Below are 12,606 nucleotides of genomic sequence, written 5' to 3'. Positions count from 1 at the left end.
CCAGCCCCCCCCCCTTTTTAAACTTGGAGATGGTCTAGGTTGCAGAGGCTGCCTCAGCCTCCTGAGCTGCTGGGATTACAGGCAACCATGACCTCATAAGGTTGTGTGTGAGGCACATTTCTAACATCTGCTTTTCTAGTGATTTATAAAATGGAATTGCCACATCAAGCTCTTAGAAATTACTATTCCACTCAAATGCATGGTCTAAATGTAAATCCAAATCTCCATTATACCAGACTATAATAGGGGCCAAATTAAAGACTGGAATTAGGAATAACAAAGTGCTACTTTTCAAAGACCACTCAGTGAAGGTTGGGGTTATGACTCAGTTGTACAGGCATAAAGCACTGGGTTGCATTCTCAGCACCACATAAAAATGAAATAAGATACTGTGTCCACTTACAACTAAAAAATTTTTTTCTTAAGACCAGTGAAGTTTTACTAAACAGACCCAACAAAACATGTTTGTCACTGCATCTTTGATCAGCTCTTTATTCAAAATAAACTGTCCAAAATTATTTAAACTTATGGAATAAAACAGATTTTAGAGTTTATGCAGCAGACTTTTTCTCTTCTGTAGCAGGTTTCTTCTCTGCTGGTTTCTTTTCAGCTGTTGGTTTCTTGGAAGGTGCAGCCTTCTTCCCCACAGGCTTCTTCTGCTTAACACCAACAGCCTTCTTTCCCTGCTTCTTCACCACAGGCTTCTTGCCTGCAGCCCCCTTCTGATCTTTCTTATCTGATTTAGCTGCGGCTGCAGCTGCTGCTGCTTTATCCACCCGGAGTTTGTGCTGCAATAAATTAAGTAAAAAAATCTAAGTTTTTTAAAAAAACTCCACATTATTAGTAAAAACAAACGGATCACTTACATTCTTGGCCTGGCGAAGAATGGTATTCCGGCGCATAGTCTTTGCATATGGGTTTAGCTTCAACATGATTCTCAGGTTTTTCAATGGATTCTTCTTCAGGACTCTGCGATGAATCTTTTTACTATGAAAAGGTAGACACTTATTAATTTACTTACATTACTCATATTTTTGAAATAATAATTTGGCAGAAAGAATGATACTATAAACATCAGAACTTTACCGTGGTGCCCTGAGAGCTCTTTGAATTTCTGGGCTCTTCAAGATTCTGCTCAAGTCTGTATTGATCATCTTGTGCATAGGGAGGCTGAAGGAAAATGATTAACAATGGATACCTAAATTCTCAAGTAACCGACTAAGGATGATAAACTTCAACACCTTTATTTTATTATTTTTTTAAATGGCAATTCTTTTATTTAAAAAAAATAGTTTTTTAGTCCTCAATGGACCTTTACTTTTATTTATTTATATGTGGTGCAGAGACTCAAACCCAGGGCCTCACACATGCTAGGCCAAGTGTTCCACCACTGAGCTACAACCCCAGCCCAACAACATCTCTATTTTTAACCATTTCTCTCTCCAGAACTCAGTAAAAATTTCCACTAAACTATCTTCAGAAGCACTGGCCAAAGAAGTATTTACCATTCCAGCATACTGTTTGCACATAAAGGGAAATGTCAGCCAAATAAAACCCATTATTTATACAAAGTATGCAGCTAGGTGTGGTGACACATGCCTTTAATTCAAGGCTGCAGCAGTTTGAAACCAGCCTGTGCAGCTTAGAAAGATCCTGTCTCACAATGAAAAAAAGGGGTGATTTAACTTAGTGATGAGTGCTTGGTAATACTACCAAAACAAAACCAAAAAAGAAATCCCATGAGGGGCTGGGGTTGTGGCTCAGCAGTAGAGTGCTTGCCTAGCATATGCGAGGAGCTGGGTTTAATCCTCATTATCACATAAAAATAAATAAATATATTGTGTCCAACTAAAAAATAAATATTAAAAACCCATGAAAACTATGCTAACCAATTCTGAATGCTAATGTGCATAGAGATAAATGGTTAAAAATAAAGGTGCTGAAGTTCATCTTCAGTTTAAATCTACATTCAGTATTTAAATATAAAAAAGCACTCACTTATAGTTACTCTTGAGGGAAGCAGCCTTACGCCAAGTGCCATATAGTTCATCTAACTTCCGAAAAGCACTTTCAGTCCAAATGCAGAAACGCCCCACATGCCCACCAGGAGCAAGTTTCAAAATGTTCAGTTTGCTTACATTAAGTAGAGTAATTCCTTTTAAAGGGAAAGGAGAATTAGAAAGGCATTTTCAACATAATATAAACAATCTTTATGGCTTCACCAGGAACCCGAGAACTATCTTCTCAATTTTACAAAGTTTCAACCATCGATAGTACAATTCATTCAGCTAAGAATCAGAATTTCCACAAAATCATTTATTTCAGAAACACGGACCATAAAGTGGAATTTCATCATAATCAAAGCTGAACAAGGATGCAAAGTGTGGGTAATCAAAACAAAAACACTGTAAGGATTACCAGGAATGTTTCTGAAGGCCTTGATGATACCATTGTCTTCATTATAGATGATACAGGGGCCCCTGCGCTGGATACGACGACGGTTTCTCATTTTGCCTTTGCCAGCTCTCATTCGTTGAGAAGCATAGACCTACAAAATGAGCAATTTCAGTATTAAGGTAAATGAAGTACTAATTATTAAGGTATAGATCTGTCCTGGATCTTCACAGTTAAGTACTTGCTTCCTCAGACACCATTCTGACAAAGTATTGCATCTATACTGTGTATACGTCTTTCCTAGTAATTATTCCCTAGATAATATAATGCAGAACTATTTACGTAGCATCTACATTATATTAGGTAAAAATAATTTTTAAAGATGATGTGTATGGGTTATATGGAAATACTATAGTACCTCACTTTGTGAGCCTGGGCATTAATGGATCTTATTATGGAGACAAGGATGGTCCTGCAATCAATTCCCAATGGATACTAAGGGTTGACTGTCCTATCTTTCCCAGTTTTCCTCTTGAAAATCAAGAATCTGGGGCTGGGGTTGTGGCTCAGCCGTAGAGCGCTGGCCTAGCATGTGCAAGGCCCTGGGTTCTATCCTCAGCACCACATGAAAATAAAGGTATTGTGTACAACCAAGAAATAAATATTTTTAAAAAATGCTTAAAAAAAAAAAAAAGAAAATCAAGATCTGACAAATTTCTATACATCAAGAACCACCAAACTGGGACTTATGGTTCGAGCTCAGTAGTAGAGTACATGCCTTGCATGTGGTGAGGCACTGGGTTCGATCCTTACAACCACATAGAAATAAATGAATAAGATGAAGGTATTGTGTCCATGTACAACTTACAAACAAAACCCACCAAACTGTAAATATGCACATTAAGCCTACCTTTTTTTTTTTTTGGTACTGGGGATTGAACCCAGGGGAACTTAACAACTGAGCCACACCCCCAATCCTTTTTAAATGTATTTTTTTAGAGACAGGGCATTGATAAATCCCTGAGGCTGGCCCTTTGAACTTGTGATTCTACTTGTCTCAGCCTCACTAGCTGCTGGGGTTACAGGCAGGCGCCATGGCACCCAGCTAAGCCTACCTTTTTGATATCATTCCAGGCTTTAAGCTTCTTAAGAAGCAAAACAGCCTCCTTGGTCTTCTTGTAACCTTCAACTTTATCTTCCACCACCAAAGGGAGTTCAGGAACTTCCTCAATTCGATGACCTGACAAAACCAATTCAATACTTATCTGGTTACCTGAATTCTTTGAAAAAGATTTTATATAACTTACAAAAGCAACATGGTACACAATTTGCCAAATCAGAATTTCCACAAATATCATTTGTTTCAGAAACACGGACCAATTAAGTGGAATCTCATCATTTTGACAAGTAAAAATGTGCACGAGGGAGATGATGTGATATGAAAAGCTTTCTAATTATATAATTACTATTTGAAGAATTTCCAGTTACATAGCTATTGTTAGATCACCAACTTGTTATTTAGAAGTATTCAAAACCTATTCTTAATAAAGGGAAATTTAGACACTCTAGGATGAACACAGGCAAATTATAACAAAATATTACAAACCTTTAGACATGACCAGTGCTGGTAAGGCTGAGGCAGCCAAGGCAGAGCAGATGGCATATCGCTTTTGGGTTGTGTTCACTCTCCGGTGCCAACGACGCCATGTTTTGGTTGGTGCGAACATGCGGCCTCCTCTACACATCTATTTCCTTAGTTAAGAATAACACTTCTTGGGGCTGGGTTGTGGCTCAGCGATAGAGCACTTGCCTAGGATGTGTGAGGCCCTGGGTTTGATCCTCAGCACCACATAAATAAAATATTGTGTCCAACTACAACTAAAAAATAAATATTAAAAAATAACACTTCTTAAAATTACTCATTAGGAAATGGTTATGTCTTGCTCAGTAACAATTTTCGTCAACCTTCTGTAACAGCTTACTGACAGCAGGCAACTGTCGCTGAGAACAGAGTAAGACGCAAATTACGACATCATTGCAAGAGAAACCTCCCTGTGTGAAGCCTTTTCTCTAGAAGAATAATTTTAATTTCACATGTGTCTCAAGCAACAGATAACTTGAACACTTAATATTTTAGACATAAAGAGTTCAAAATACATTTAATGTGTATAAACCGGGCACACTCTGCTAGATTCCACAAACTGACCAATGTAGGTAGTAAAAGGATACATTTCCAAAGGCACCCTGGCCAGAACGGTGAGTCCCACCACCTCGAACTCTGGGGATTCGAGCCACAGCTCTACCAGTACCCCAAGACTCAGCACTGGTTTGATGACCTAAATGGGAAGAAATTCAATTTTAGCTACCCAGACATAACCAATCTATTTGACTTGTGCATGGCAACAAACAGCATCAGAATATCCAAGAAAATCATGTGGTTCAGAAACACGGACCAATGAAGTAGAATTTCATCACTACTGTAAAGCAACCTTAAAATACCAACCCAGAGAAAACATGAATCCATACCTGCCAATTCACTGACAGCATAGGGCTGTCTGTTGTTTTTACGCAAGTTGGTATGAACAAAGTTCACAATATCTGGTCGAATTGGGGCCTTGAACACAGCAGGCAAAGTGACATTTTTGCCAGATGACTCCCCCTTTTCAGAGTACACAGATATCAGGGGTCGGGCACACGCCTTGGGGGAAAAAAAATTGACAAGCAACATTAGAGGTGAACTCTTCTCATATGCCAACAGCAAACTACCAGTTACATAAGAGCTCAGTTTTGTGAGGCAGACATTGCTTAAGGCTTAGATACCATATAAAGCCTCAAACAATATCAAATTATTAACACTTCAATAAGTTCTTAGGCCTGTCCCAAGCTCCACAATTTTCAAGGGTTGAAAATGCAGTTTAATTTCACCACCTAAACTTTCTGAACTCATCCAACCTTTCATTTCTGCTGCTCCCCCTCACCTCTTCCAAAGCTTGCTAGTAAAAACTTGTCAGGTACTTTTCCTTCATCTTTCCTAAAAACTTTTCACTGGAAGTAGTAGCGTCTTAAGGATGGCTTATACAATCTCCTCTCTTCCAGATATTGGCCCACCTTTAGTTCTTTCCAGTTTTGGGGTTCAGCACTGGGCCTTGCACAAGTGCTGGACCACTAAGTTATGAGGTCACCTTCTCCAATCACTGTTTTAAGTTGATATTACATCCTCTCCAATTTCCTATGTCAAAGGCACTTACAATTGAATATTACTATGTTTTCAGTCCAAGTCAACTGCAATCCATGCATAGTGTTGTCTGTCTTGTTCACAAACTCCAGTACGTTACATAGCACACAAGCATGGTATTTGAAACATAGTGGACACCCAACGTTAGTCATACCGTGAGTTTGCTAAAGTTTAAACATTAGACGGTGTCAAATACAGCAACGAATCTTAATTGAGTCTCAAAGCTTTTTACAGAAATCATCTCAATACTGGGCATTCAGGAAAAAGGACCTAATACAAGTTTTCCCCTCTTTAACAAAGTTCCTTAAAAGATGGAAATATACCTAGCTAGAGAGCACATTTAGATATAAGGCACAAACCTGTCCTTACCACCCACCTTCTCAGGCGCCCAGAGCTCCCATTCTCAACAGAACTCTAGTTTTCCAGGATCCAAAAGCAGCTAGAATCCAAAAGTTCGTTGAGAACGACCGAGGAGCTTCCAGGCGCGCCCTAGTGCCCAGCCGCCCACGTTGCCTAAGATGGCTGCCGGGTTGCCATACAACCCAGTTCTCCCCGAAAACAGACGCTTTTGGAACTCTCATCCTCGATTCCTCCCCTGCATATTTTGTTTTCTGAACCCTCGTCACTCCCTTCTCGCTCCGGGCAGGCGAAAGTCCAGGTAAGAAGATTTCCACTCACCATTGCCGGGACAGGAGAGGGCCACGCTCCTCTCGCCCCAGCTGCTCCCACAGGAAAAGGAAGTACTTAGAACTCCTTACTCTATATGTAACCTTCAGCTTGTTCACATACTGCCCCGCCACAGAACAAACGCAGGCACAAAATATCTCTCTACTATATTAAGTAAATTAAAAAAAACAGCGTATTATTTTTTATATGTATCAAAGCATGGGATCTATGTTTCCAAATCTTAGAAAACTTGCTTAGAAAGGAGGGACTCCTTTTAGCGGAATAATTCTTAAGAGGGCGTGACCAATCTCGCGAGAGGAGGAGTCTTTCTCTGCAACCACTATATTTATTTAAAAAAAAATTTCTGACGGGAATAGAAAACTATTGTAACAAGAAATTTCACTGGGTGCTCTATAAACAAAGTTTAATTATACGAACAAAAGGAGTTGGTTTCCAACTAGTAAAAGTAGTCCCGGCGGGGCGGGGTTACGGCTTCTGACGTCTGCGTCCGGGCGCGCAGTTCAGTTTGGCGGTTCCGGAGTCGGGAGTAAGACCGGGGCAGAATGTGGGCGCAAGTGAGCCGAGGAGCTGAGGAGTTTTACGCTCGCCTTCTTCAGTGAGTCGTAGTTTATACCGATAGCTGGATATAGGAACAGCATTTCTAGATACTCTCTAGGTATCTAGATCCCGCCCCAAGCTTTTTACTGCACCTTGAGAATGAGCGCTTGGCCTGCTTTGCTGGGGAAGAGACCGGCCTCCTGCTCCAGAGTGGGGGCCCTGCCTGTGGTCCTAGGAGAAAATATCTGCACGTTATCAAAATAGGCAGAAGGTGACACATATTTAGGAGGCAACTTATTTATTCTGTTTTTGCGCACGCTTGTGATTACTTAAGGAGAGGCATCTCCCAGGATATGGAAAACTGGATGTCGCCATCCTTCACCTGTTGAAAGCCTTGCTAAAAGTGAAACGGATTGTTATAGTGTGTTCAAAGTGGTTACCGTATGATCTACACTTTTAATGATAACGGCATGAGGTGTTGATTTTAAAAGCACCTTTTTTTTCACTGCTCCACGACTTCATTTTGTTCTTATAGTTAAGTATTACAACCAAAGGGATTCTATTAAGTTCTTCACCATACATTAAAGTCTAATTCAGTGGGTCGGAAATTTGCGTGTGTATCAGAATCACCTGGAGGATTCTCAAAACACAGATTGCTAGGTTCCACCTCCAGGGTTTCTCACTTATTAGGTCTGAAGTGGGGGCCACAGAATTTGCCTTTTTTACAAATTCATTATTCTTTAAATGCTATAATTTTTCATGGTCTTTACTGCTTTTCCCCTCTGCAGTAATGCTTTACATTATGATGAACACTAGCATTTTAAAAGAAACTAACAATGTCTTGGATATCTTTCAGTGTGAGAATGTATGTATCTATCTGATCGTTTACTTGCTCCCACATTCTGCCCCGGTCTTACTCCAGTGTCTGGAAGTATACAGTACTTCATTCTGTGGTTGTTCTATGATAAAACTTAAGCCCTTTATACTTCCCAAATATTTAATGAGTGTTATTAGTTTTTTTCTTCACTTGTAAGCACCAAAAGTTTCTGTCTCTTCTCTTGTTCCTCTATATCCAGCTTCCTAATGGAAATTTTTATGTGGAGTCTCAAAGTCAATACTTGAAGACTGAATTAATCTTTCCACTTAACCTGATGTTTTTCTTCTGATTGATTGATTGATTTTTGTAGAATATACTGGGGATTGAACCCAGGGGCACTGTACACTGAGCAGCATTCTCAGCCCTTTTAGCTTTGTTTTAAGACAGGGTCTCACTAAATTACTGAGACTGGCCCAGAACTTTCAATCCTCCTGTCTCAGCCTCTTGAGTTGCTGGCATTACAGAGGTATGCCACTGAACCTAGCTCCACTCTTGAATTCAGTCTCTGAATTAAAAGAGTTCTAAATCCAAGACCCCAACTTCCTTCTCTTTCCACTGTCCCCTACTCCCACCTCATCTAGGCTGTCCTTTTATCTTTGCTTCACTCCTGTTGAGGCCACTATGACTTCTCTGAAGTGCTGTAAGTTATTCACAGCTATTTTCCTGGACTCCAAGTTATATTTCTCATTTAAATCTTTCAGTAAATTCCCCTGGGCTTTCAGATAAAGTTCAAGCCCTAGCTAAATCTCCACCACAGCTTCTTGTACAGTACTTGCCTCTGACAGAGCACTCATGACCCTGTAGCTAGCTCTTGATTTACTCTTTGGACTCCAGTCAAGACTCTGTTCTCTCTGCCTCCACCCCATGCTGGGGATTGAACCCAATAGTGCTCTACCACCAAGCTATATCCTCAATCCTTTTAATTTTATTTTTGATACAAGGTCTTACTAAATTGCAGAGGCTGGCCTTGAACTTGACATCCTCCTGCCTCCTGTGTTTCTGGGATTATAGGTGTTTACCACCTTACCTGGCTAAGACTGTATTTAACATCCCTAGCATCTAGCAAGACTGCCTGGCTTAAAATATGTATGTTTGTTGACAATTGTTGAATGACTGACTAAGTAATATCCCTGAGTCATACTTAAAAGGTAAACGTCTTTAAGAATAAGTCATAATCTAACACAATATGGCAAAAGCAAATTAGTCACAGGCCTGCTCTCCTGTTTCTATTTCAGTAGGTCATATATTAGATCAAATAGATGTAAATGGTATCCTAAAACAATGCTATTGGGGCCCTTCAAAGACTCTTTAAGAGCGTAGATCAGGCTGATGTGATTTTGGTATTGCATTTTAGTATGTTAATTTATAGTTCATATGTAAAATGTATTGAATTAAGTGATAGTTATTAAATGATATCCTAGAGGTTTTTGCTTGTATTTTAAAAAGGAAATATTTAAATTTTTTTTTTTAGTAACTGTCAAATTTACTGTTTTTTTGTTTGTTTGTTTGTTTTAAGTAAAAGCTCACAAAATGGAGAAGAGATGGTTCTATTTAGCCGAAATCTAAGATCTGAGACTTTTAAGTAACTTCTCAGAAGTTAACCACTGATTCAGTGTCAGATCAGAATTTACTCACTTTTAATCTTCCAAAATTTATGTGGTTATGTATTTGAAAAAGCATAAGTGAAGAGGCCAACGACATAAATTTCTGCTGCCTCTAAGAAACAAATATGTCTGCTGGGTGTGGTGGTGCACATATGTAATCTTAGCAATTTGGGCGTCTGAGGCTGAAGGATTGCAAATTCAAGGCTAATCTTGTCAACTTAATGCGACCCTGTCTCAAGATAAAAAGGGCTGGGATGTTGCTCAGTGGTAAAGTGCCCCTGGGTTAAATCCCTAGTACCAAAATTTTAAAAAGAAGAAGAAACTTGTGTACAATTGTGGGTAGCAGTTCATTAATCTATCACAATTCTTTTTTTTTTTTTTCCTTCTCAATCTAAGCACTTCTTTTTTCTCCTCTTTCCCACTATGCCCTAGGGCTGCCATAGGTATTTTTATTTTTCCCCTCACTGATATCATGCAGAGGTAAAGTGCACCTAACTTCTGAGTTTAATTAAGCTATAGCTCTACTTTTCACATGTGGTTCTTCATTTCAGAGAATTTAATGAAGAAAAGAAAGGAATCTGTAAAGACCCATTTATCTATGAGGTATGAAATGTTTATTTGGTTTTTAAACACAACTCTACCCTAAAATTGTAGGGTTTTAAGTCAGATTTATTGAAATTAATTCACATTCAGCAAATTTCACTGTTTTGGGGTACAGTTCTGTGAGTTTTGACAAATACCTTTAGTCATATCACTTCTATAATTGAGATATAGAACATTTTTTAAAATATTTTTTAGTCATTGATGGACCTTTATTTAATTTATTTATTTGTATGTGGTGCTGAGAATTGAACCCAGGGCCTCACACGTGCCAGGCAAGCACTCTACCTCTGAGCCACCACCCGAGCCCCAACATTTCTTTATCTCTGAAAATTTTCTCATATTACCTGAGTGTGGTAGCACACAGCTTTAAGGCTGAGGCAGGAGAATTGCAAGTTTGAGTCCAGCCTGGGCAACTTAGATAAGTAAAAAGGGCTGGAGATGTAGCTCAGCATATAGAGTGCTTACATAGCATGTGTGAGTCCCTGGGTTTAATTCCTAGTACCAAACAAAATTTTTTTTCCTCATGTTCTTGTGAGGATAACCTTTTCCCCTGCCCTTAGTTCCTAGCAACTACTAATTTGTTTTTTGTCACTATAGTTTTGCCTTTTATAGATAAAATCATCTAGCCTTCTGGCTTTTTTTTCAATCAGTATAATGCATTTGAGATTCATCTATATTGTTTATGTATCAATAATTCATTTTTATAGGTGTACTACAATTGTGTTATCCAATCCTGATTGAGGGATATTTGAGTTATTTCCAGTTTTTGGGGTTTTTTTTTTTGTTGTTGTTGTTTTTGGCACCAGGGATAGAGCTAGGAGCACTTAACCACTGAGCCGCATCCTTAGTCCTTTTTATTTTTTATTTTGAGACATGGTCTCACTAAGTTGCTTAGATCCTCATTAAGTTGCTGAAGCTGGCTTTGAATTTGCGATCCTCCTGCCTCAGCCTCCTAAGCTGCTGGGATTACAGGAGTGCACCACCAAGCCCAATTTGTTTCCAGTTTTTGAGGCTTATGAGTAAAGCTGCTTTAAATATTCATGTATTTGTTAAGCATCTGATATGTGCCAAGTATTCCATAGGAATAATTAGTGAATTAAATAGTATATATTAAAAGACAAGCTGAGGAGAAATAATTGTGGATAAGTGTTAATATGTATATCCATCTGTATAAATAAAATATGTAAGGCTCTTAAAAATTCACAAGACAAAAATTAATAGAAGAATAGTTTTTTAGGGCTGCTCTTACAAAGTACCACAAATAAGACTGCTTAAAACATGAAATTTATTCTCAGTGTTGAAATCTAGGTGTTGCTAGGACCATGCTTCCATGATCAAGGCCAGCCTAGGCAATTTAGTGAGTCCCTCCCTGTCTCAAAAGATCTGGGCATGTAGCTCAGTGATAGAGCACTCCTGGGTTCAATCCCCAGTACTGCTAAACAAACAAACAAATAATTTGGGTATGATGTATTTGATAATATTAATGTGATTTTAGGTGTTCATCTTAACATTTTTGATAGATATTTACTTTCCATTATATATTGTAGCAAATAACTGGAAACTACCAAAATGTTGCACAAAATAGAATTAATATGTGATGGTAGAATGATAGAACCATACTACTAGGAAGAAAAAGAATAATGACATGGAAAAAGGTTCATGAAAATTATTGGAATATCCTGTCTTTACTAAACAAAATTCTGTCCAGATATCTAAATAGATACTTTCTTTCTTTTCTTTTTTTTTTTTTAATGGTGCTGGGGATTGAACCCTGGGCCTTGTGCATGCAAGGCAAGCATCCTACAAATTGAGCTATATTCCCAGCCCCACATTTCTTTTTACATAAGTGACAATTTTTTGTATGCCTTGTAAAAGATCTGACAGAATATAAGCCAACCAGACTGAAAACAGTAGTAATTATACTGGGTAGTAGAATTATGGGTGATTTTTAAAAAACTTATATTTAAAAAAAGCATTTTTTACAATAGTTGTGTATTGCATTTGGAATGAAAAAATATATAAAGTTTCTGCAAACTGATAGTGGTAAAGTTTTAAAATTTTATAGTACAATCAAAAGAAAGGATAATATTTAATAAATTGGTAATTTTATGCTACAAAACAGTAAATACAGAGTGTGATTTGGGGAAAAGGATGTCAGTGTGGTTCAAAGCAAAGATGACTTTACAAGGCAGTTGCACCTCAGGTAGACCTTGAAGCATGAAGAGGTGTTAGGTTTAAGAGCTAAGTTTTCTAAACATCATGAGAAATAACATGGACAAAAAAATTAATAAAATCTTTTAAAACATATGACTTGTTAAAATCTCTTCAGGTCACTTACATAGAACCAGTCTTAGTGTGTTTATATATTTGTACAAAAGTGTGTGTGTGTGTGTGTATATATATATATATATATATAAAACATTGCTTGACGTATGTTTTTAACAGGCTGATATCCAAGTGCAATTGATCAACAAAGGTCAACCAAACCCTCTGAAAAATATTCTAAATGAAAATGACTTAGTATTCATTGTGGAAAAAGTGGTAAGCAGTGCTTGGGCTTTATGGTTATATGATTCTTTTTTTTAATATTTATTTTTTAGTTGTAGTTGGACACTGTATGCTTATTTTATTTATTTTATATGGTGCTGAGGATTGAACCCAGGGCCTCA

At 38.1% G+C, this 12,606-nt stretch overlaps 2 protein-coding genes and 4 non-coding genes across 6 annotated transcripts in view; 1 reads left to right on the top strand and 5 right to left on the bottom strand.

Annotated features, from left to right (window-relative positions):
* Positions 1-464: 464 nt before the first annotated feature.
* Rpl4 (ribosomal protein L4) lies at positions 465-6,448 on the bottom strand. The gene is made up of 10 exons (XM_015480510.2): positions 6,308-6,448; positions 4,921-5,092; positions 4,624-4,730; positions 4,001-4,139; positions 3,510-3,634; positions 2,419-2,548; positions 1,999-2,155; positions 1,087-1,170; positions 867-987; positions 465-788 (listed from the first exon to the last, which is right to left on the bottom strand). The coding sequence occupies exons 1-10, from the start codon at positions 6,308-6,310 to the stop codon at positions 552-554; spliced, it is 1,275 nt and encodes a 424-aa protein (XP_015335996.1). The 5' UTR covers positions 6,311-6,448; the 3' UTR covers positions 465-551.
* On the bottom strand, positions 2,292-2,361 carry LOC125613482. The gene has a single exon (XR_007344044.1). It is a non-coding gene; the product is annotated as a small nucleolar RNA SNORD18 (small nucleolar RNA).
* Positions 3,727-3,798, bottom strand: LOC125613481. The gene has a single exon (XR_007344043.1). It is a non-coding gene; the product is annotated as a small nucleolar RNA SNORD18 (small nucleolar RNA).
* On the bottom strand, positions 4,336-4,434 carry LOC125613415. Its single transcript, XR_007343990.1, has one exon. It is a non-coding gene; the product is annotated as a small nucleolar RNA SNORD16 (small nucleolar RNA).
* LOC125613400 lies at positions 4,803-4,874 on the bottom strand. The gene has a single exon (XR_007343980.1). It is a non-coding gene; the product is annotated as a small nucleolar RNA SNORD18 (small nucleolar RNA).
* Positions 6,449-6,669: 221 nt separating the features above from the next.
* The window catches only part of Zwilch (zwilch kinetochore protein), a 28,972-nt gene continuing 23,035 nt past the window's right edge, over positions 6,670-12,606 (top strand). Inside the window, exons 1-3 of the mRNA XM_015480508.1 lie at positions 6,670-6,911; positions 9,886-9,937; positions 12,383-12,478. Of these exons, the coding sequence (XP_015335994.1) occupies positions 6,859-6,911; positions 9,886-9,937; positions 12,383-12,478 (201 nt within the window). The 5' untranslated portion in view covers positions 6,670-6,858. The remainder of the gene's footprint in view (positions 6,912-9,885; positions 9,938-12,382; positions 12,479-12,606) is intronic.

Source organism: Marmota marmota, unplaced genomic scaffold (assembly GCF_001458135.2).
Source record: "Marmota marmota marmota unplaced genomic scaffold, marMar, whole genome shotgun sequence".
Taxonomy (NCBI): Eukaryota; Metazoa; Chordata; class Mammalia; order Rodentia; family Sciuridae; genus Marmota; species Marmota marmota.
This window is presented reverse-complemented; position numbering and strand designations above follow the sequence as displayed.

Bases quoted from the DNA above. Each gene is read 5' to 3' on its own strand.
- Rpl4 (XM_015480510.2), bottom strand. The intron at 4,140-4,623 runs GTATCCTTTTAC...CTAAGGAAATAG, and splicing joins GCCAGGGTGCCTTTGGAAAT to ATGTGTAGAGGAGGCCGCAT. The intron at 2,156-2,418 runs GTAATCCTTACA...TCCCTTTAAAAG, and splicing joins GGCCTTCAGAAACATTCCTG to GAATTACTCTACTTAATGTA.